The following is a 25,916-nucleotide window of genomic DNA, read 5'->3' on the forward strand; positions in this document are numbered from 1 at the left end:
GACCGAACGCGGGGGGGTGGGGGAAGGGAACCGACCGAACGCGGGGGGGGTGGGGGGGGGGGGGGGGAGAACCGACCGAACACGGGGGGGGGTGGGGGGGGGGAGAGGGAACCGACCGAACGCAGGGGGGGGGGGGAGAAAGAGGAAGGAAGCTGTTCCAGACGGCGGGCGGGAACCAACCGACCGAACGCAGGGGAGGAAGCCATTCCAGACGGCGGGGAGGGACCCAACCGACCGACCGAACGCAGGGGGGGGGGGGGAGCCGTTCCAGACGGCGGGCGAGCGACTGAACGCAGGGGGGGGGGGGGGGTGGGGGGCGTTCCAGACGGCGGGAGGGAGGGAGGGAGACAGAAGGCTGCAGGAAGCCTCAGAAATTGAGGAGCCATTTCCCGACGGCAAAAGGGGGAGGTTGTCGGGAAACGGCTGCCTCAACTTTCTGAGGCTTCCTGCAGCCTTCTCAGTGCTGGTGTGCTGATGGCAATGTGCTTTTATTGAAAAATGTTCAAAAACTAAACAGCTACAAAAATGGCCGAGTGCCAATGTTTCCTTCACACTGCGCGTGCGCGAACGCTCCAATGCGCACGCGCAGCATTGCCGGCAGGAAAAAAATGAATTTAAATAGTACCCGCCCCCTCCCACTTACAAAATCGGCGCGAGTGTCGGCTCCGCCTCCCTGGGCTCTGCGCCAAACAGACAAGGAGCTGCAGGGCGCTCCAGAATCACGAGTTTTTTTTCCAGCGCCATTTTAGGCGCGAAAAACGGGCGCCCAGCTCTGAGGGGCACCCGTTTTTTAATCGTGTGGAAACTTGGGCCCATTATAGGGGAAAGTATTCCAAATTCCAAACTAGTCGCATAAATATTTTTCACGTAATGATATTTCAATAAGGACAAGTGGATTGGGGGGGGGGGGGGGAGAAGGAATGTAAAATAAGCCTCGGAAAATAATTCCTATGTACATTACAGATAATTTTGATTTGTTTTAAATGGCTTTCACAATGTAAATAAGAATGATCACATTTATCTACAAAGAAAATCAAAACCAACCATTCAGCTTAAGCTTACCAATATTAACGTACAAGATTCAAGCTTTGCTTCTTTTGTCTGCAACAAATTACCCATTAAATCCTTTGTGGCTACTTTTAACGGAAGGTACTGGAAAATTTGTTCATTTGAATTTAAAATTATTTTTAATCTGCTCAAATTTACCAATCTCAGTGTCCGATATGTATTAATAAATTGACTATCTTCTAACTTATTAAGCTGTTTCTCCCTAATTTTTTGTTGTAGAATAGATAATCACACAGAGTTGTCTTTAATTAGTTCCATCAATTAGGTAAAGGTATTTTTTTCTGAGGCTATGTTACTTGTGCTTTTGGTAGATAACTGATCATGTCAAAAATATGTATTCTCCACATATTTACACCAGGAATATATTTGCACCAGGAATACATTACTAAAGATGCCAGAATTTTGTCAACAGTCATCAGCAATTATCCATATTGCTGATGCAAAGACCCCTGTTTTAATGACAGCAAAATTGGCAAGACACAATGTACTTAAAAAAAATTTTAAAATTTATTTTTAAATATGATTAAAAAAAACTTTTCAAATTAATCTGAAAAGCAAACTGGTAACATGCAGAGTTAGAACACCTTTTGAAAAGGCTACTAAATTAACTTATATTGGCAATTATTACTGCCTACAGCCCATGCATCTGTAGAATACTCAGCAACACCACACTTAAACAATCACTAACATTGTAGTTTTTAAAATTGCAATAACGACAGCTTACCTGTTACTAGTAGCATATCTTTTTGTTTTGGCGCCCCTAAAAGAAATATAGTTCAAAGAAAAAAATTAAAACTACCAGCAACAAATCCATATTTTTCTTCGAAATCAGGCACTCCTGCAAACCGAAGGCCTCAGAATTGTCGTTACACAGATTAGACAGCAGCAGTTGCTAATTTAATCGAGAATCAAAACAGTTTGAGTGAGTGCATTTGATTGGCACACTATCCTTCCAACTCTGAGACCTGGGTTTAAATCCAGGTCAAATTGATGGGATGAAGGTCACTGGAAGCATAAAGGGTTTTACAAAGAATGTCTTTGGGTAGTACTGACCCAATTCCCAATGGGCTCAGCAATTGCCCATAAGTTTGTACTAAAATCGAAAATCTTATTGAGAAAGGCCATAAGGATGACTGGTACAGAAATTGGAAATGTTGCAGTTGTTCTCATCTGAATGGGGCTATGGGACCGCATGGAGCAAAATGAAGAGCACTTGAAATTTATGCGCAACTGTATGCCAGTGCTTGATGCTAACAATAGATGACAAAAGGCTTAAAAGTATTAAATTCCATCTTAACGAGCATTAAATTTTAAAACTTGGCAATCGTGGAATCTTAATTATTCACATTTCCAAATGTTGTTGCCAGAAGGTGATATATAAATTAAGTGAATCCATATTGTGTACAGTTTTGGTCTCCTAACTTGAGGAAGGACATTCTTGCTATTGAGGGAGTGCAGCGAAGGTTCACCAGACTGATTCCCGGGATGGTGGGACTGACATATCAAGAAAGACTGGATTAACTGGGTTTGTATTCACTGGAGTTTGGAAGAATGAGAGGGGATCTCATAGAAACATTTAAAATTCTGATGGGTTTAGACAGGTTAGATGCAGGAAGAATGTTCCCAATGTTGGGGAAGTTCAGAACCAGGGGTCACAGTCTAAGGATAAGGGGTAAGCCATTTAGGACCGAGATGAGGAGAAACTTCTTCACCCAGAGAGTGGTGAACCTGTGGAATTCTCTACCACAGGAAATTGTTGAGGTCAATTCACTAAATATATTTAAAAAGGAGTTAGATGTAGTCCTTACTACTAGGGGGATCAAGGTGTATGGCGAGAAAGCAGGAATGGGGTACTGAAGTTGCATGTTCAGCCATGAACTCATTGAATGGCGGTGCAGGCTCGAAGGGCCGAATGGCCTACTCCTGCACCTATTTTCTATGTTTCTGTAGACGAAGCCCTGGGGTAAGGTGGAGGTGACTAACAGACACAGGAGAAGAAGCTGTTGGAAACTTACTGGGCCAGAATTTGCTGGTGAAAGAAAAGCGAGTTTAATGCGCATGCTGTCATCGTCATGTAAATCGGCCGGCTATTTATGGCAATGAAGAGATATCCCAAGAGTTGCAATTCATCACAAATTGCTGGTTGATTTGCACAGCTTCACCGTTGTGAAGATATATGAGCTCACCTTCAAACTAACGCATTTGCGCATTAATTAGCAACTAAACTCATTGCAAGTTAGGGCTGGTACTTAAAAGCATAAGTACCCTTTTATTGCCGAGATTTCGGTTCCTGCAATGCCACCTGGCATCTCTGGCCCAGAATAAAAGAGTTCTGAGAGATTTTTTCAGTTAACTTTTTTCAATTACTTATCCTTTGTTTCTTTTTTTCCTCTCACTCTTAATCCAATCTTCCTTTCCCTCTCTTTCTAATTTGACTCTAATTCACCATTATTCCTCTGTTTCTCCCTCAATTTTAAAATCTCATTGTTTAAGGATATAGACTGTTGGTTCCGCCATTCACCACAGTCCCAGGTATCCTTTCCCCTTGCACCAATTTCGAGCTGAAGGGAAAAAGAAAAAGTCTACCTAATGGGACACGTCACCAAATGCCCCATTCAAGCAAATTCTGGTCCATTATGCCCATCATGTGACAAGAATGGAATCATGAAAAATTCCACTGAGCTAGATGAGGATGGTGCGGTTTAGCAGTATGGAAGACAGCAAAGGGTTCAAAGATGACCAGTGAACAGATGTTGTGAGTTGCAGACCTGGGCAGTCTCAGGTGCTGCGAGCAGAGTCAAAGCCTGACTGGATGGCCGAGTGCCATGTATGCATATCTTTTGTTCCCTTGGTATTAGCCCACTGCATTAGAGCACATTCTTCACTTGGGCACACAGCAGGCCTAAGGCCTGTGCACCCAATAATGCGGACAACTAGCATAGTGGAAATATACCCCATTGTTTTAATTGCGCTTATTATTTTTAAGAAAATCACCTTCGGTGAAGCAAACGGCCCATAAACAGTCCACAGGTTGCAACGACAAAGAATAATTTTGCATTTCAGAGAAGGCTCTAATTATTTCAGTCAACTCTTTATAATTTGTTTTAGGATCACAATTCAATTTTTAAATGGACCTGCCTTTGCTAGTTTAAACTCTGTTTTCCTTCATGTCCATTACAACACATAGGCCCAGATCTTCCCATCAAATTAACAATGTGGCTAAAGGCACTCACTATTATTTATGTGCAAATCACACAACTTCAGGCGAGGCCAGATGCGTGGGTAAACACGAAAATCCGGAAGTTGCTGTCCAGATGCGCTGCTCCGAAGTTAGCTTTGCGAAAAGAACATCTCGCTGCCTGACTCAACATTCAAATGCATTGAACCATGTGAAGATCCTCCACTTGCACGGTAGATAACTTGGCTATCTTAGATTTGGTACTGTGTAATGAGACAGGATTAATAAACGATCTCGAAGTAAAGGATCCTCTCGGAATGAGTGATGAGAAAGTAGCATCTCAAACCAGTGTCCCAAGCTCAACAAAGGAGGCTACAAAGGTATGAAGGCAGAGTTGGCAAAAGTGGACTGGGAAAATAGATTAAAGTGTGGGACGGCTGAAGAAGAACAGTGGTAGACATTTCAGGAGATATTTCATAACTCTCAATAAAAATATATCCCAATGAGAAGGAAAGACTAAGAGAAGGAATAACCATCCATAGCGAACTAAGGAAATAAGGAATGGTCTCAAACTGAAAACAAAAAATTGACAAAAAATCTGCAAAAGGACAGAGACGGGCTATGTGAGTGGGCAAAGATTTGGCCGATGGAGTATAATGTTGGAAAGTGAGAGGTCATGCACTTCAGCAGAAAAAAAAAAATCAAAGAGCAAGTTATTATTGAAATGGAGAAAGATTGCAAAGTGCTGCAGTACAACAGGACCTGGGAGTACTTGTGCATGAAACACAAAAGGATAGTATGCAGGTGCAGTAAGTGATCAGGAAGGCCAATGGAATTTTGGCCTTTATTGCAAATGGAATGGAGTATAAAAGCAGAGAAGTCTTGCGACAGCTATACAAGGTATTGGTGAGGCCACACCTGGAATACTGTGTGCAGTTTTGGTTTCCATATTTACGAAAGGGTATATTTGCTTTGGAGGCAGCTCAGAGAAGGTTCAAGGTTGATTCCGGGGATGAGGGGGTTGACTTATGCGGAAAGGTCGAGTAGGTTGGCCCTCTCCTCATTGGAGTTCAGAAGAATGAGAGGTGATATTATCAAAACATGGAAGATAATGAGGGGGCTCGACAAGTTGGATGCAGAGGATATTTCCACTCATCAGGGAAACTAAAACTCGGGGGCATAGTCTCAAAATAAGGGGTCGCCCATTTAGAACGGAGATGAGGAGAAATTTCTTCTCTGAGGGCCATAAATCTGTGGAATTCTCTGCCCCAGAGATCTATGGAGGCTGGGTCCTTGAATATATTTAAGACGGAGATACAGATTTTTGAGCGATAAGAGAATAAAGGGTTATGGGGAGCGGGCAGGGAAGTGGAGCTGAGTCCATTATCGGCTCATCCATGATCTTATTAAATGGCAGAGCTGGCTCGAGCAGCCAAATGGCCAACTCCTGCTCCTATTTCTTATGTTCTTCTGCGAACGAAACTCATCACTAAATATTAGAACTTGTCCATTTCTATCTACGTATCCCTTTCAAATGGTGTAATAAGTTTTAATTACTGCCAAATAACCTCTCATACTAAAAATTAACGATTACAAGTATGGAGTCTCAGTACTTCAGTTTTTAATTGTCGTTGGAGACTTTTTAAAAGTTTTATTTAGATTTGAAAAATAAAGTTTTCTCTCTCTCTGAATGCAATCGTTATTGTCTTCTCTTTATTTTGCTTTCTTTACCTGATTTGACATTTAATTCATTATTCTAACTGGTTCCGACTCTGCGCTGTTTTTCACAATCCTACAATCTGATGGTTTGCTTGCCCTGTTCACAGGTCCCAGATTCCCTGTTGAGGTGCTGCACCATCTCGATCTCCCACTTACCAGGTGCAAGGGCACGCCTGACAAATGGTGGATGCCAGCAACAGTAAATTCTGGCCCATAATGTTAAGAGACTTCTGAAGTACTTCAGCATGCACAATTTAAAGTATTTTGTTCCATGATCCATAACAAAAGCTTATTCTAAGTTAATATTAATAAATCTAAAGCAAAATCTCTCCAAGTGCTCAAGTTCTACCCAACAATCATATTTATTTAAATAAAAAGGTGGACAGAAAAATAAATCAGTTTTTCATCACCGCGATTGACTCCAATTGAACAAATTCGGCATCACAACTAAATAGTATAAGTTGCATGAGCCAGCCGCACTAATGGAATTATGTTTGCAAATTTCTGTGGTCTAATTCTGACAGTCTCAACAAACTTTGCAGCGTTCTGGAAGGATTTAAAATATAAAAAAAATTAAGCAAATCAAACATCTGCTTTCACTCAATCACCAAAATGTCCCTTTCAAATGAAATTATAAACCACATTCTTTCACAGTCAGCAACAGGATTTAGAACACTGAAATAATCCAACTATTGGCAATTTTCTTATCCCTTACAGCTACGTTGAACAGCTTCACGTCAGAAAAGTTATTTTATGGGTCAATCCAAAATACTTCCCTGCATGAGTGCCTAGTAATGGGGCCCAAATTTGGCTCCGTTTTTTTTTTTTGGAGCAACTTGTTTTTTCTGGAGTATCTTAAAAATTCCCATTCTGCACATTTAATTTGCGCCAGTGTAAGTGAGTTAGTTAGGATTTTTTTTTGTTTAGTTTAGTTTTTTTTCTCCAAAAGGGGGCGTTACCAGCCGTTTTGGCCATTTAAGCCAATTTGGACAGCTAATAGTTGCTCCAAACTAACTTCAGTCAGCGCATGTGGCCGCACAGAAAACCCTTGTGGAGAGTTAAGAAATCAGCGCAGGCAAGTACATTCTAAAATCACCAAGCACGAAACAAAGCACAAAAATAAGCATTCAATAATAAAAAATACAAGGAAGCTGAGAGGACCTGCACCTCGCACCAAGACTTAAAGTACTAAACAAGGCACAAAAAGTAATAAGTAATTAATTAATAAAAAATAGAAGGAACCCTGCATCTAAAGCACCAAGACCAAAGCAATAAGCAATCAAACAACAAATAAAAACAGAATAACTTTGTCCAAACTCCTGCACAGTCCCTTTCAGTACCTTCAATAGCATTCTTTTCCTGGCTCCTACTTTATTCTAACCAATGGCATATAAATACTCAGCACAATGGAAAGACCAAGTGCAATGCACTTACTCCATTGTGTGGCCTTGTGAACATTGCCAGCATGATTTGTCTCAATGCTTCCCATTTGTTTCAGACATTAGACACCTAACCTAACCCAATCTACTTCTTCAAAACTGATTCCCTTGTGAAAAACATCAGCATACTAACCAGCTGCAAGGTTTCACTGCTGGAGTCCTGGTTCTCTCAGACCTCCTTTTACTGGTGTGGCTGGATCAGGCAGCGGACCGCTGATGAGGGAGCCCACTCGGCCAGGGATGGGGTCGGCGCGCTTTGGCCCCCTCCCACAGAGCCTGCAGAGCACACACAGATTCTGGGGGTGAGGAGCTACTGCGCTTGTGCTCACACTCTAGCGCGCATGTGCAGAGGTCCCGGTACTGTTTTCAGCGGCGGGACCTGGCTCTGTCCCCGAATCCAGTTGCCACGCTATGCTGCCATGGAGGAGAGGCTGGGGAGCCCAAACTCAGCCCGAAGATTTTTGCCGTCCTTGGAGTTCTACAAAAGCGCCACACCTCTGGGGAGTGCGCCAGAAATCTGTACTGGCCAAATCTGGGCCCAATGAAGGGAGCGCACACCATGTGTACAATTCTTTTGCTCCCCTGGTACTAGACTATCACATTATAGCACGCTTGTCACTGTAAAGAGCAGGCCTCATGTCTGTGCACCCAATAATGCAGACCCCGATCAGCACTCCCAGCAGAGTGGAACCTGGCCCATTGTTTTACGAGTGTCTCATCTTTTTAACCTCAATTTTTCTCTCATGAAACCATACGCCGGCAACGATTAAATGATTTTCGGAGAAGAACTGAAGGCAGGAAAAAAAAAATCCAAAACCCGACAGCGAACCAGAGCCAAGATATGTCAGTGGAACAAGACAGACCGAGGAAAAAATAAACCAGGAAAAAGCAAATATAACCTATTTCTCGAACACTGAAAAAGCCACCAATTAAACATGCAAATAAATATAACCACAAGATGATCATTATACAAATAAATAGATACAAGATTTTCATATTTAAACTGAATAGCTTGACCCCCTCCCTTGAGCTCCTGGCCAGACAGCGATATTATGAGGCTATTGTAGCAAAACAAATTGCACCATTTTCTGAGACACCCCAATTTTTCAACCCCATGGGCCGGATTTTCAGCTTTCGGCGAAAACGGTAGCAATACGTGAAACTTGCTGTTTTTCCACTGCGCTACCATTTTTAGGCCGAACTTCAGATTTTGTGTCGGTAAGTTGCAGAGTTATGGGCATTGCACGAGGACTCGCAGCGCAAAAACCCAAGTTTTGCCAAATTTAGTCCGGGTCCAGGCGCGCTGCGAGAGGTATCTTGGGAGAGGAAAAAATGATTGCAAAAAATATTCACAAAACCCTTACCTAGCAAATCGCTGAAAAAGAAATTAAAAATAAAAACTTTCACTTACCTTTTTTTCAGGTTTTCATACTTACTGTTGCTGGCAGGGCTGCACCGACAGGTTTGACCTGTCGTTATTCTGGGTGCGGCGTATGAGTCGGGAGAGTACCGAAAGTACGACTGTAATGCAATCCGCGTCGTTGCACATCAGCGCACCTCTCCCCGGCAGTACTTGGTAGCACCGCTGTAAACAGGTAACTGAGGATCCCGCCCAGGCTTTGCAGCCGGGTTTTCGCTGCAGAGGGTCAAATCGCGACGAAAACCCGATTGCAAACATGATAAAAGTCCGGCCCCCTATGTCGATGTCATAATAAAGAAATAAAAAGTAGACTTGCATTTATATAGCGCTTTTCACGACCACTGCATGTCTCAAAGTGCTTTACAGCCATGAAGTACTTTTATAGTGTAGTCACAGTAGTAATGTGGGAAATGCCAACTTGCGCAAACTCCCACAAACAGCAATGTGATAATGACGAGATAAATCTGTTTGTGTTATGTTAATTAAGTGATAAATATTGGCCAAGACCCCGCGGATAACTCCCCTGCTCTTCTTCGAAATAGTGCCAAAGGATCTTTTATCCACCCGAGGGGGCAGACGGGGCCTCGATTTAATGTCTCATCTGACAGTGCAGCACTCCCTCAACACTGCACAGGGAGTGTCAGCCTAGATTTATGTGCTCAAGTTCCTGGAGTGGGACTTGAACCCACAACCTTCTGACTCAGCCACAGTGGACACTAGCCAATTATGAGATACAAAGTGTTAATTGACATACCTCTTCAGAGCGTAACATAAGTTATTGATTCTGCTCAACTTTTAACTTGGTCTGGTTGTTGCAAGGGCAGATTGCGCTCAATCCTCTCAAACATAAATATCTTAGTTAAAAGGCCTGTATCAATAACCTACTTAAACTCGCATATCAATCATGGGTCTTGAAAGCTACTTGCATTTAACATATATTCACATAACCAGCTAAGTTATGACATTTTGAAAATCAAGACTTCAAAACTGCGACAATATTCTGTCTGAACTCACACTCCGATTGAATTTGGAATTTAACTCCAAAACTTTTATTGTTAAGTTCTCAACTCCACGCAGTGTAATGATTTTTGTCCTGCAATATTTGTAATTATGAAATTATTAGGTTAGACAAGTGCTGTGTTTTAGGTCTGACAATAGATAGCAAGGTTCATTAAACTGTCAAAATGGATTCACACTGTTCAGTTAGTTCTTCAAAAAGGTATATATAATGTTTATTTTTCATTCTGCATGGGTGCTGTATGACAGATTATCATCTCTAAGTAAATAAATCGAACAGGCATCAAGTGAAAAAGTCATCAGCAAGAGTTTGTGTGTACATTAGTGAAATATTATAAACCAATCTCGAGAGGCTTCCCTTGGTTGAATAATAGTTAGTATTTCAAGTCATATTGCTCTGCTGTATTTTCATGTTTGTTACATGATTGGAATTCAATATTAAACATGCTCTTGTGTAAATAAACCACAAATAATCCTGTAGATCAGGATTATTTCAAAAAGGGCAGATAACAATGTGCATCTTTTTGATGAACTACTGTAGATAATACCACAAAATCTTAAACTTAAGTCTTCAAATCAAAAGCAGTTTTAAAAATATATATAATGCAGGAGGGCTTCAGATTCCTGGGGCATTGAGACCAGTTCTGAGGTAGGAGGGACCTGTACAAGCCAGATGGGTAGCACCTGAACATGGCTAGGATCAATGATCTTGCGGGCAGGTTAATTAATGCCGTGTGAAGGGTTTAAACTAATTTGGCGGGGATGGAAACAAGGACTTAGTAGCAGAAAGAAGAGATAAGGTGCACTGAAAATTACGAGGGACAAACAGCAACAGAATAAAGAATAGTGTCCCAAGATCAGGAATAAGATGGAGAAAAAAAGCAAAGCAGACTAGCATGGTGTTGAAATTCATGTGTTGTGAGGAGTGTGATGAGCTGCAGGTACAAGTTGCCACATCAGGTTATGGTCTAGTGGCTATAATAGAGACCTGGCTTTAACATGGGCAGGCCTGGGAACTAAACATTCCTGGCTACATGTATTCAGGAAGAATAGGGAAGGAAAAAAGAAAGGGACAGGTGACAGTATTGATCAAGGATAATATTGCAGTTCTATAGAGAGACGATATCGGAGATGATCAATGACTTGATTCTATTGGTTCAGAGTTAAGGAACAGAACAGAAAAGGAGCCGTTACATTACTGGGTGTTTATATAGACCCCCAAATAGTGAGAAGGAGATAAAGGACAAATCTATAGACAAATTTCAAAAAATACGGCATACCGTATTAGTCTCCTTATTTAAGAAGGGATATATTTGCATTGGAGACAATTCAGAAAGGTTCACAAGGTTGATTCCTGAAATGAAGGGGTTGTCATATGATGAAAGGTTGAACAGGTTGGGCCCGTACTCATTGGAATTTAGAAGACTTGAGGGGTGATCTTATTGAAACATAAGATTCTGTGTAGGTGCAGAGAAGATGGTTCGTCTCGTGGCGGAATCTGGAACTGGGGGGCAGAGTCTCAGAATAATGGGTCACCCATTTAAAACAGAAAAAAGGAAGAATTTCTTCTCTCAGAGGGCCGTGAATCTTTGGAATTCTCTACCCCGGAGAGATGTGGAGGCTGGGTCATTGAATATATTTAAGGTGGAGATAGACAGATTTTTGAAAGATAAGGGAGTCAAGGGTTATGGAGAGAGGGCAGGGAAGTGAAGTTGAAGTCAAGATCAGGCCACCCATGATCTTATTGAATGGCTCGAGGGGTCAAATGGCCCACTCCTGCTCCTATTTCTTATGTTCTTATGTAAATGTAAAAATAATAGAGCAGTAGTGGTCGGGGACTTCAATTACCTTAATAGAGATTGGGGAAAAAAAAAAAACAGTATAAAGGGAAAGGAGAGTGCCGAATTCCTAATATGTATGCAGGAGAACTTTCTTAATCAGTATGTTTCCAGCATAATGAGGAAGGAAGCAGTGCTGGATCTAGTTCTGGAGAATTAAGTAGAGCTGGTCGAGTGTGCTTCAGTGGGAGAACATCTGCGCAATAGTGATCATAATATAATTAGGTTTAAAGTAGCTATGTAAAAGGGACAAATAAAAATCAACAGTGAAAATACCGAACTGGAAGAGAGCCAATTTCAGTGATTTGAGAAGGGATCTAGCACAGCTGGACTGTAAACAAAGATTGGTCAAGAAAACAGTAAATGAGCAATGGCAGGTCTTCAAGGCAATGATAGTTCAGGTACAAGTCAAACATATTCTCTGTAAAGGAGGAAAGACAGGACATCCAAAGCAAGAGCTCCATGGATAAAAAAGGAAATAGAGGTTAAAATAAAACAGAAAAAGAAACTTTGACATATCAAGTACAGAAGACAGTAGAAAACCAGGCAGAATGCAAAGTCAGGAGAAATTGAAAAAGGATACAAGGCCAGAAAGAGAATAGGAAAAAAGATGAGCATTTAACACAAAAGGGAACCCAAAAGTCTTTCAAAAGCATAAAAAGTACAATGACAGTTAAAGGAATTTTGGGGCCAATAAGAAACATGGAAGGAAATCTTCTTGTGGAGGAAGAGGGCATCACTGAGGTAGTGTATGAGTACTTTGCATCTGTTGCAGTAGAGGAAGAGGAAGTCGAGATATTGGACAGGATAAAAATAGATCGAAAAATGCTAATAGGTTGGCATCACTCAAAGTTGGCAACATAGTAAATAGTATGGAGGGGTAGTGGCAAACTGCAGGAGAACATCGACAGACTGATGAAATAGGCAGACACATGGTAGATGCAATTTAATGTGGATAAGTGTGAAGTGATGCATGTTGGGAGGAACAACATGGAGAGGCAGTATAATCTAAATGGTACTCTTTTGAGGGGCGGGTGCAAGAGCAGAGAGACTTGGGGCTGCATACTCTCAAATCTTTTAAGGTGGCAGAGCAAATTGATAAGGTGGTTAAGAAAGCGTATGGGAAACTTAGCTTTGTAAATAGGGGCATTGAAAACAAAAACAAGGAAGTCATGCTAAACCTTTACAAATCACCGGTTCGGCCTCAGCTGGATTATTGTGTACAATTCTGGGCACCACACTTTAGGAAGGATGTCAAAGCCTTAGAGAGGGTGCATAGGAGATTAACCAGGATGATAGACTCCAGTTATGTGGTGAAATTGGAGAAGCTGGCATTGTTTTCAGAACAGAAGAGGTTAAGGGGAGACCTAATAGAGGCATTCAAAATAATGAGGAGTTTTGATAGAGCAAATAGGGAGAAATTGTTTCCTCCGGCAAGGTGGTCAGTAACCAGAGGTCAACGATTTAAAATAATTGGTAAAAGAACTCGAGGGAAAATGAGGCGACTTTTTTTTCACCCACACAGTAGGTTGTTAAGATCGGGAAAGCACTACCTGAAAAGGTGGTGGAAACAAATTCCATAGAAAATTATAAAAGGACATGCACTTGAAGAGGACTAAGTTGCAGAGTTATGGGTATAAAGCTGGGGCGTGGGACTAAATTGGACAGTTCTTTCAAAGAATCGGCACATGCACAATGGGACGAACGGCTTCTGTTCCTTCCCCTAACACTTCAGGAATGTAGCTGATTTAGAAATTTAGAGAAAATCAATGTTTCTGATCATGCAAGAAAATTTAGGTATTTTAAATCCAATGGCAGATGTTCAGTACTCAATGTTAAGCAGTATCTCAGTTGTCTTTGTTGTGCTGGAAATGAACAAGGCACTCCTCCCCTCAAATGCTATTTTTCTTGCATCTTTTTACAACTTGGTTATTCTCATTACACAGATGTCCAACTTCCTTTGACCAATTCATTCCTGTGTTTATTTTTAATTAAATGATAGATAGCTAGCAGAAAACTGCATTTGGTCTGTTAAAATGCACGTGGTATTCTGTAAATATCATACACAAGAGACAAAACTTAAATCGGTCAACAGTCAATGGATCAAATTAAACAAAACTAAAACTTTTCATAAAATACCATTAAGGAACTTTACATGCCAAAATAAGGTTAAGTGCTGCTACTAATGACGCAATATTTTTAAAAGGAAAACATATAGACTAGTGGTCGAAAGGGAACACATATCTGTTTCAGTGTATTGAAAGCCAATTTGTTCTCAGTATTTTGCACAGACTAAATTACCACCACCACTGACAGCAGTAGACATTATGATGTGTCACTAGCTCTTGTTGACAGGGTGTGGAAACTGTTTTAAGATCGGCCAAAGACAGGAGCAGTCAGTTGGACTCCCAGACCATTGCTGCTTGTCTGGTGTCTAGCCAATAAAGCTCACTCCTGGGAGTTCCTCTTGTAAGACTTCCTGCCAATGCTTCCTGCAGAACACCAATCTTAGTGGGGTCAAACCATCTACCTCCTGACCACACGAATAGCGAAGAAGAACCCAGCCCAAATGAGGTTATTTTGTACTAATCCCCTTGATGATGCCAAATCAGCTGCGTTATTCTCCTACTTATTATTGAACCAGTTAACACAAAAGCACGACATGATGTCCTCCTGGGAGATGCATTTACTCTTCAAAAAAAAGTGGGTGAACCGAGGATGCATCAAACAGTCTTGGTTCTACACTTGACAAATGAGAGTTCTATAATGAAATATTGAAGGATAGAAGTCATTAAACAACTTCTAATGTCAATTATTAAAAGCCAAAATAAGCCCATATTAAATACTGAATTGAAATAATTAAAAATACACTACTTGTGTATTGTATCTTCACTGGTTTTATGTTTTATTATACAATTGCTTTTTATACATTGAGAAAATAGTCACATATTTTTATGCTCAGGCAATAGTGAGTAATGTTTAATCAACCTCATATTTAACATTGTCCTAGTATGTTACCAAAAATTCAAAACTGTAACAAATATAACATTGCAGGATCTTAAAAGTGCAAATATAATCCACTACATTATACCATGTGTAAAATTGACTGGAGAAATTTAGGGATTCGGACCATATATGATACTGCCTTCAACCAGCTCTGTAGAGAAGCATAAAACCTCCAAAATTTCTATCTTTGAGCAAGTACCTGTACACAGCAAATGTCATACTTGTGTAAAGTAAGTACACAAAAACATCCTTCATAGTTCTGGTCAACATGGAGTATTCTTTCTTGTAATGTCTTCAGTGCCAGTAAACTGTTTTGATAAAGTGTAGACATCTGACTTCAGTACATGCCAGCAGGTTTCTACAGTGTTGAAAGGTCAGCCTTAAATCAATCAACTTATCCCATGTAAACACTTTGAAATACTCCGTGAACATAGATCAACTTGAAAATGAAGTGACTTGTCGTCCATGTGTGTTATTGAACCATATCAGGTACAGTTCTGTTGATGCAATTTTCAGTTCCACTGCTATGAAACCTGCCCCATTTACTGGTTTTGAACTATTGCTGGAAAAGACAACACACAAAAAAACACACAGCCAGGCTGAAGAGATAAAGCACGTCCTCTCCTGTGTCATGGAATACTCACCACGTGCCTGGATTGGTGCCGCAACACATGAAGATCAATATCATCCAGGACAGAGCCATTTGCTTGATTGGCGCCCCTGCCACTGGTCTCAATATTCACCCTTTTCATTACCACCTCACTGTGGCTGTAGTGTACAGCATCTACAGGATGCACTACACCAACTCATCAAGGTTAGTTACTTCAACAGCACTTCCCTCCTCTGTGATATCGACCACTGAGCAGAAGAGCAGCAAGATCGTGAGATCATCACCACCTCCAAGTTATACATCATCCTGACTGAGATCAAGATCAACGCTGCCTCAATATCCTGGAATTTCCTTCCAAATACCGTTGTGGGAGCACGTCACCACAAGAGCACCTCCAACTGTGCAGCATTCCTTCAGCATTGCACTGAAGCGTCAGCCTGGATTATGCACTCAAGTCTCGGGCGCGGGGTCAAAGCTAGCATCGAAACTAATGACAGCCACATCTTTGGTTGTAATGCCGTTTGTATTGCAAGCAGAGAGTGCAACACTGCTTTCTTAGATTTCAAAATTGTTTAAAGGAAGAAGACCCAGCACCAACTTCTCAGGGCAACGAGAGCTGAGCAATAAATATGGCCTTGCCAGAGTCACCGATATTGAGACACCAAGGGCCCAAGTTTCCACAAGAAAAAAAAACAGGCGCCCCTCCGAGCTGGGCGCCCGTTTTTCGCGCCACAAAGTGCGCCTAAAAAATCCTCGGTATTCTCCACCTACTTGCAGGTGCTCTGGCTCTCGGCACAGCCAGCACAAGCTGTAGGGGGGCGGAGCCAGATCCCTGCGCTGAAAACAGTGCCAGGACCTCTGCACATGCGCGCTACAGTGGGCACGCAAGTGCAGTAGCTCCAGGCGCCGAACTGTGTGGGAGGGGCCCGAAGCACGCAGCCCCTAGCCCTGGCCCAATGGCCTCACTGGGGCTGCGTGAATAAGGCTCCTCCCACGGCCAGCTCCTGCTCCCCCCCCGACCAGACCAGACACTCGCTCCCCCCCCCCTGCCTGCCTCCGGACCAGACCAGACCCAACACCCGCTCCCCGCCCCCCCCCTGCCTCCGGACCAGACCCGACACCCGCGCCTCCCACCCCCGACTGACCCGCGCTCCTGTTCCTGCTCCCCGCCTGGACCCAACCCTACCCGCGCTCCCGCCCCCCGACCCGACCCCCCCCCCCCCACCCGCCCCACACTGGACCCGACGCGACTCCCGCTCCTGGACTGGATCCGACCTGACCTCCCCCTCTCTGTCTGTCTCTCTCTCTCTCTCTCTTCCTCCCCCCCCCTCCCGACCCAACCCAACGCCACCTACCTGTAAATCTGGTGCTGGGGACGGGCCCTGCCTGAAGTCTCGGGCCGGCCCGTTCAGCCTTCGGTCCCGAAAGGCCTGCCTGAAGCACTTTCACACAGGTAGGAAGATGGTTTATTTCATCTTTTCTTTGCTTATAAATGTTTATTCAGGTTGGATTTATTTGTATAATATTTGTATAAGTATAAATAAGGATTTATTATAGAATTTAATGACTTCCCTTCCCCCCCCCCACCTCGTTTTGGACACCTAATTTGTAACCTGCACCTGATTTTTTAATGTGTAGAACAGGTTTTTCCAGTTCTACAAAAATCTTCACTTGCTCCATTCTACTTTAGTTTGGAGTACGTTTTCACTGTGGAAACTTTCAAATCAGGCGTCAGTGGCCGGACACGCCCCCTTTTGAAAAAAAAATTCTGTTCCAAAGTAGAACTGTTCTACCTGACCAGAACGGCAGAAAAAAAAATGTGGAGAATTGCGATTTCTAAGATAGTCCGTTCTCCACCAGTTGCTCCTAAAAATCAGGCACAAATCATGTGGAAACTTGGGCCCCAAATATTACAAAGCTGTTTGGGGAAACATTTAAAACATTTATTTCACTGCAGCAACTTCCTTAACCACTAGGGAACCTCTATACAGGTGATTGAAACCAAGTAATTACTACTGTACTTGAAATAGTGCCATTGGATCTTTCATGCCCACTAAAAGGGACAGATCGAACCTCAGTTTATCATCTCATCTGAAAGACGGCACCTCCGACAGTGCAGCACTCTCTCAGCACCACACTGAAGAGTCAGCCGAGATTATGCACTCAAGTCTCGTGGGGCCAAGGCGAGCACCTAAAGTAATGACAGTTACATCTTTAGTTCCAATGTCATTTATAGTGAACAGAGAGTGCAACACTGCTTTTTTATATTTCAAAATTATGTAGCTAACAGAGTTATATAAATACACTACAAGTTATCCTCTGTACTATGAAGGATTGTGCACTTATTTCCAAAAGGTGATTTTGATCAATGAAATTGCAAGCAGCTGTAGCACGCATAAAAATATACACTGAAGGAAAACAATTAAAGCTCCGCCATTTTAAGACCATCACAGCAAAATTGGACAACTGAATTGCAATTTTATTACCACAATATCAGACAGGTTTTAAACTTTTATTTTTTTGGCAGTATGTTTTGTAAAACTGGAAGCTAAATTGGGACATTGCTCTGTGATCTAATGAATGGGACTGAAACTACATATACAGTCACCCTCTCAGAAAAGTTATGTTTCAGTAAATTGGAACTCATATCCAGATATTGTGTTACTGCACGTGTACATGACATTTCACATACTAAGACTGCTTCTAACTGTTCCGATGAGTGAAGAAATAACAGCGCAAGTACTGTAACAGGAGTGTCACAAATACAAGCAGAAAGTGAAACAAACTCAGGAGGCAATTTCATGAATAAAAAGGCGAACATATGTGCAAATGTTTGTATCACAAAAGACAAAGGTGAGGAGTCTCCAATGATCACTCTTGTATCTCTCCTGGAAGCAGATCAACAGTAACACTGGCAGAGACTTGGTCTACCCTACTCCAGTCTTGTTCATACACAAGAGGGCAAGAATAATAACTACAGGAGAGAGAAAAAGAAAACACACACACAAAGAGGAAACACCGACAGGTGTGGATTATCTGTCCCGTGCCTCAGCCACATAATGGGAAATGAGACGTGGACCACATACAGCAGACACCTCAAATCGCTGGCAAAATCCCACCAACGATGTCACCGCAAGATCCTGCAAATCCCCTGGGAGGACAGACGCATCAATGTTAGCGTCCTTGATCAGGCCAACATCCCCAGCATCGAAGCACTGACCACACTCGACCAGCTCCGTTGGGCGGGCCATATTGTTTGCATGCCTAACACAAGACTCCCAAAGCAAGCGCTCTACTCGGAACTCCGACACGGCAAGCGAGCCTTCGGTGGGCAGAGGAAACATTTCAAGGACACCTTCAAAGCCTCCTTGATAAATGCAACATCCCCACCAACACCTGGGAGTCCCTGGCCAAAGACTGACCTAAGTGGAGGAAGTGCATCCGGGAGGGCGTTGAGCACCTCGAGTCTCGTCACCGAGAGCATGCAGAAAACAAGTGCAGGCAGCGGAAGGAGCGTGTGGCAAAACAGTCCCACCCACCCTATTATTCAACGACTGACTGTCCCACCTGTGACAGGGACTGCAATTCCCATATTGGACTGTTCAGTCACCCAAGAACTCACTGAGTTGAAGCAAGTCTTCCTCGATTTCAAGGGACTGCTTATGCTGGGAAGTGGCATACAAAAATACAATAATAAGAGTAGGAATAGGCGCTTCGGCCCTGCTCTGCCATTCAATATCATGACTGATCTACCTCAACTCCACTTTCCTGCACTATTCCCATATCCCTTGATTCCCTTACTATCCAAACATTTATCGATCTCTGTCTTGAATATACTCAATGACTGAACCGTCAGTCTGGGGTAGACTGGGGTAGAAAATTCCAAAGATTCATCACCATCTGAGTTAATAAATTTCTCCTCATCTCAGTCCTAAATGGCCGACCCCTTATTCTGAGACTGTCACTCCTGGTTCAAGACTCCTTAACGAGGGGAAACATCCTCCCTGCAGCTGCCCTGTAAGAATTTTGTATGTTTCAATGAGATCACCTCTCATTCTTCTAAATGCTAGCGAATATAGGCCTGATCTACTCAATCTGACATAGGACAATCTTCCGCCCGCCCGCCCGCGCCCCCCCCCCGCCGGCCATCCGAGGCATCAGTCTGGTGAACCTTCATTGCATGCCCTCTATGGCAAGTATATCCTTCCTTAGATAAGGAGACCAAAACTGTACACAATATTCCAAGCGTGGTCTCACCAGGGTCGTATATTTCCGGATAAACAAAAGTCAATTAATAGGATAAAGGGAAACTTTTTCTGTGGATTATAACTTAAATTTATATATTTTTTTAATTAAGTAGTCATCATCAAAGAAACTTCATCCAGAAAAAGGAAATGAAGAATGCCTATGACTCATATATGGATATTAGAAGAGAAGACTAATGTGGAAGAACCATGAACACAGTAACCAGGCCAAAAGTCTACTGGTAAAGAGTAAAAAGTCAAAGCCAACAAGCAGTTTGATAGTATAATTAAACATTAAATTTCACACTCTCGGTGGAAGATTATAGAACAGATGCTGTGTTTTTTTTAAGCTGCAGTTTCAAGTCACCTAATTACCTGTAAAACAGAAATCCTATTTCATTTTACTGTAAGGTGCTCTTGACTTTTACATGAGGCCGAGGTACATGTAATTTGGGATGAGGAGATAACTCATTTTATTTGGGGAATCACAGACTACAGGGCTAGAAGTAGTAATTTTAATTGAGTTGCGCTATTAAACACTTGGAGTTCTCTCAGCAGCTTATCAGAAAAGTTATACTTGTTGGCTCAAGGACATCATTTGCACATCATGAATATTGTTACTTGGGTGATTCTATTCTGCTAAAATATATATTACAATGGTGCTGTAAAGTGTGTGAGAAAACTGATTCCACCTATTCTGAACATAATTTTGGGGGAAGGGTGTCAGAGAAACAGACTCATTACACCACCATGCTGAAATTGAATTTTACCCATAAGTTTTGCACCCTTTTAATGGAAATCAGAATCAAAATTGTTCTGGAGCCAAGACCAGGTACTTCCTTTGGAGAAAAGATTTGAAATCTATATATTGGGCAAAGCCGAAGGAACATGGAGATGTACTTTTTGTCAAGAAGATGCTGTTGTTTTACTTATTTAGGTCACTTTTCACAAGATGGTTCCTGGACCAAGAGCTTTATAAGATGGGGGATGGCAAAACAGAACTATGATTCTTATATTGAACAGAAGAAAATCTGAGCATTACAGGATGAAAAACACATGTGCACATAAATTAAAATTTATTTGGCAATAAATGGCAAAACACATTGGTGCTCCGAAACATTATGCAACCAAGCAGGTCAGAGGTTCAATTTCAGCTGTGTTATTTGGGAGGAGCAAACAGACGCCAGAGAATTCCCCACAGGAAGATTAAGAATTACTGTTTGAGAAAATATCGAAGGGTGGTCTCTCCCCACGAAGGCTGAAGTGAGTTTATCCGATCAGAAGCTGAGCCACACAGGTTAGGAAGATGGCAGTTGGCACAGAGTAGCTCTTCTGAGCTCGGCAGGACAGTCTAATTGGTCTCAGTATAGCTAAGTTAGAGTGGAGAAAAAAATCCACTAGAGTATCCAATCCTAATTGTAATGTTACAAGCCCTGTTGACCACAGATAAGGATTGGATCAGGCTCAACTATCAAGTCCCTCCAGGTTGCTGAGACTTAGAGGTGAAAAATGGTCAACTGAGCAAGATACATGAAGGCAACTAGTGCCTATGGATCAAAAGCCATCAAGGAGTGAATATCTTTGGGAAATGAGGGAATAGGAGAATATGAAGAAAAAGAATAGAGGGACAAGTCACTTCAAGCTGTTCTTAGTCATCTCTGACAAGGCAGACATTAAGCAGCATTTAAAGTAGGTTATTTGCCACCACTCAGGGAATGACAGATGGCACAGAAAGACCAGAAAAGGGGATGTGAAAAAAGGCTAAATTATAACGTAAAAAGATTTTTTTTAAATTATGAGACAAACTTTCCATTAACACTATACTAGGAAACATAAAGTCAGAGTCTAGAATACTACCTGTATTCATAATTTATCACAATGCATAAATCTACCAAAATAAAACCAAGATTCAAATTAATTGCAGAATATTATGTTTTAATGATTAACTTATGGTCATGAAGGGTGAAGAATTAAATTGTTTTAAACTTAAGGGTTCATTCCATTGATAGCAGTAACATCTTTGCAAGGCTTTGCACTCATGTTCCAATTTACTTAACAGGTTCTCAGCGCCCTCCAATGGCAGATTCAGGTCTAACAATCATGACCAACTTGAACAAGAGGAGAATGATTTAAAATAATACATCAGAAAAAGCTCTCAAAATTATTTCCTTAGAAACCAATTAAAATATATTTTAACAATTCACATCCAAAAAGACACTCGAGTTTTGAGGAATAGCACTCAACGTAGCACCAAAGCCAAAAGTGGCACTGTGTGCCTGCATTCCCACGTCAAATGAATTTGATAAAGAAATGGTACCATACTGGGTCACCTGGTGTGCGAATTTAAAATGAAATAGCTTTGATAAATTAAGATTAAGCAACTACACATTTAAATATCATTGTGACAATGTTTAGATTCTTGACTGAAGTTGGTCATTTTTGTAATTTTGTTTTGTACTTAAGAGGAAATTATGCAGTCAAAGGCACAAATTATACTGACAAAGGAGTTTCAAACTTCATCTCTTTGGGATGGATTCAAAGTCAAGTCAAAATAAGTAAAGGCAGTGGCCCGACTGTGCTCCTTTTGCAAAGACAGGGATATTTGCTGGAGCTACAGATCTCAAATGTACAAAATAAAAGCTCGCTTATACTGCAGAGCACAAGTCGAAGATGTTTTATTCATTTGTTTGGAACATTCTTCTCTTTCTGCCCATCAATTTGCATTTAATGAAAAGAAGGTTGAAGACAGTATATTAAAAACCCATACAACTTTTTCTTCTCCTTCCCACAACTGAAAGAATCTGGAGGAAGCTGCCACATCACATTATTTGATCAAATGAGCAATCAAGAATATTAATAGGTTGCGAAAGCTGATCTAGAGTAAAAATGTTACATCTGCATGCACTGCCTGTCAACTTTTTTTCGATTATAAATTCTTATATCCACATTTATAATGGAAACTGCCAATGCAAGCTCATCACATGAACTACACTCACTGGAGGCACAGGTTTATGGACACAATTTCCATTATAAATGTGGAAATAGGAATTTATAATGGATATATAAAAATTAAAAGACAGAATGTGTGATTTTAAAAGGGGGACTGAATCACATCTGTGCACCTTGGTCCAATTATCTCCCACCCTCTTGAGAATTATACAATGGTTACAGCACAGAGAGAGGCCATTTGGCCCGTTGAGCCTGTGCCGGCACTCTGCAAGAGCACTTCAGCTCGTCTCACTCCTCCGCCCTTTCCCCGTAAGCCCTGCAATTTTTTTTCCTTCAGGCACCCTTTTGAAAGCCACAATTGAATCCGCCTCCAGCACCCTTTCAGGCAGTGAATTCCAGATCCTAACCACTCGCTGTGTAACTCTGCTTCTCCTGAAGACTACACTAGGTTTTGATTTGGTGGGCAGCAGCTCGGGGAGAGCGTTATCAATGCTAACTGCCAACTCATTTTTCGAGATACTGGCCACAATTACTTTTTCTCGCCACACTGGAAATAGTCTTGAGTCAGAGTCTTACATACTTACCTTTGAAACAAAGAAAGAAAAACATGCAGCAAAGAACTGATGTATAATACCATATGCAGCGTTGACATTTATTTTCTCATCCTTGGGCATCAACTCCTCCCTTAGTTCCACAAACGTCCTCGATAGCTTGCCCATACTGTTATTTTTCAGCTGTGAGCCTTTACATTCAGTACCAACATGCAATTCAAGTGCAATCGGAGAGGTAGTGGGGAAAAAGAGAGGCCAATTCTATCCTCAAATGACATCCACACAGGATCACTTTCAGCAGGTATCACTAAAGAATGATCCGGAGTCGGAACCTTATTTGATTTTCTCCTTCTTAGCCCAGAAGTGCTGAGGTTAATTGTAAGGCATCTACCACCAGCATGGTTAAAGACCAGCTAACTCAGCTCTTATCGGGAATCAGGGAACAAAATTACTGTAGTCAGTGCCAATGAACCAAAAACCTGCTATGTCTGTGTGGCTCAGGTACATAAATGATTGAACAGCAAGGGAACCTGGAGGTGTTTTTAAAAAAAAAGTACTGGCAGATCTCATGTGGCACTGCTCAGTGAGTTAAAGCGAGCACACTGGTTTATCCCATGTAACATACAAAATGCTACCAACGCCACTGATTTTTGTTGACTGAAGGTGAATTGCATTTTTATTAGTGTCAGTGGCATTTTCAGGCTCAAATTCCAAGAGTGTGTGTGTGCATATATTTATACAGAAAGTCCTGTGTCAAAAAATATAACGTAATGGAGAATGTATAACTATGAAGGTATACTTGAGGTATTATTGCTAATAAAAGGATTGTTGATCAAAACAAAGGAATGAATGTAAAAAGTAAATGGTAAACTGAAATGTACTTAATTGAAAAATAAGATGAATTGTATATAGGAAGGATTTTATATAATTATATATGAATAAAGACAATGTGAGTACATTAAAATGTATTTATGTGCAGATAATTTATATTTTAATTTGTGTACATGGATATAATTTGAATGGAGTATTTCGAATATATAGATTTAATAAAAATGAGAGAGAATATCAGCTTACTCGTGGTTGGTGGAAGATGGTATTAATGTTGGAGAGTGCCTGACCTGCTGCGTCATGAAGTAAGCAGGAGTCTAAGTCAAGTTATGGGGGTGATTCAGGGTTCGTGAACAAAGGAGGAGAAAAGTTGGGAGTTGTAAGGCGAATGCAAAACATATTGGTGGCAAGAAGAGTTGGGGTGGTGATATGCATGCATAGTGGGAAGGAAATTCTCTGGGTGCAGAAATACTGCATGAATTTTAGGGCATGAGAATTTGGGAGTGGATGTGGGAAAAATGGGAAACACATTTATGGTGTATTGCACAATTGTGTAGCAGGTCTCAAGATACACAAGTAATGGGAAATGCATCACAGGTCTCGGGGTAGTGTGAAAGATATGGTAATGATGGAAGGAAGCTTGGAGGGGGCGATAGAAGTGAGAGGATTGTACCAGGATGTGAGAGAAGTGAGTGGGATTGAGTAGTAGTGGAGGTAGCTAGTTATGTGGAAGCCCCGAGGGCCTGGGATGTGTGAGCTTGCTTTCTAACCGATAGCCTGCATGGATTGTAGATTGCCCATGTATGTTGATGTGTATGTGTTTCTTGAACATGTCAAGGCCACTTCTCTACGAGCACAACAGAAAGAACACATCGCACACGGAAACAAACTTGAATTGAATCAAAATTCAAATTCTACGTCCTCAACTCCCTTAAGTTCCCTAGACATTCTTGTATTGAAGAGCATGGAAGGAGCAGCGAAAGATGAAACAGCTGCAGGCCTCCTTCAACTTACATCATTCTGCTCTTAGCTACCCCAATTTCATTCATTCACAGACAATCACACAAACATGTTAGTATCTTGTGATGCAATCTGCTTTAAGGTGTGTACTGACACCACCAGGATTCTAACATTTATTCCATTTCAGTCACTGTGGGCCTGGAAGAGCAGCCTGCTAACATTGATAGTGGTCCAGATGAAGACAACACCTCAAGACCCTGCATATCGCTCACAAAAGGTTACAAGCACCCTTTCCAGATGATGCTGCTTGTAAACTTGGAGATAACATCAAGTCAGTCACAGCTATCAATGCTAACCTTGCACTTTGGGAATTGCAGTGGTGGTGACATTGGGCAGCTGTGTTGTGCTCCTGTTGCTATTCAGGGGGAGATGAAAGTGCTGGCCATGTTGACATTAATCATCTGTTTGATTCACGTGGACACCACAGTGATACAGAAGCAGTGATACCAGGAGCGGCGAAGTTGGGGCGAAGGAGCGGCGAGGGATTGTAGAGCGACATGATCGGGGCCCAGGAGCAGCACAGGCCAGCCCACACTGCGATAAGTGTGCGCACTCGGTCCGTGCAGCAGAGCTGGTCTCCAGTCGCCTTGGTTAATCCTTGCCACTGGACCAAGACCGAGCACTGTCAAGCCCGTGTGGTGGCTGGTATGCAATGGCTACCACAGGTTTAAAAAAAATCCATGCACAGGCATCTTCCACCCTTCAAGATTTATTTCGGGACCTGGAATATTAGGTCCTCATTGAAACACCCGTTAACTTTTTGGCGTGGAAGCAAGTCATCCTTGATTTGAGGGACTGCCTATGATGATTACAGAAGCATAGCTAGAAAAGCTGAGGGAAACTTGACTGTCATTGGCAGTGCCATCCCTAGGAGTGTAATTGGCTTCGGGTCTTCTTGCACATGGCACAGCTCTGCAACTGCTCCCTTCTGATCCAGGAGACAGCTATCCTCTGTCATTTTTTTTAATTTTTTTTTATTCGTAGCCAATCTTTCCAATTCTTTGTCAAATCACAAACGCCAGAGGTCAC

At 41.9% G+C, this 25,916-nt stretch overlaps 1 protein-coding gene across 7 annotated transcripts in view; it reads right to left on the reverse strand.

The window, feature by feature from the left end:
- Positions 1-25,916, reverse strand: part of pphln1 (periphilin 1) — a 210,703-nt gene that overhangs the window by 135,971 nt on the left and 48,816 nt on the right. For 6 of the 7 annotated variants that reach the window (XM_070900629.1, XM_070900626.1, XM_070900628.1 and 3 more), the window contains one exon: positions 1,793-1,828. The exons of the other annotated variant lie outside the window; for it this stretch is intronic. In XM_070900629.1, the coding sequence (XP_070756730.1) occupies positions 1,793-1,828 (36 nt within the window). The remainder of the gene's footprint in view (positions 1-1,792; positions 1,829-25,916) is intronic. 7 annotated transcript variants of the gene reach the window in all.

The sequence above is a fragment of the Pristiophorus japonicus genome, chromosome 15, assembly GCF_044704955.1.
Source record: "Pristiophorus japonicus isolate sPriJap1 chromosome 15, sPriJap1.hap1, whole genome shotgun sequence".
NCBI classification, from domain to species: Eukaryota; Metazoa; Chordata; class Chondrichthyes; family Pristiophoridae; genus Pristiophorus; species Pristiophorus japonicus.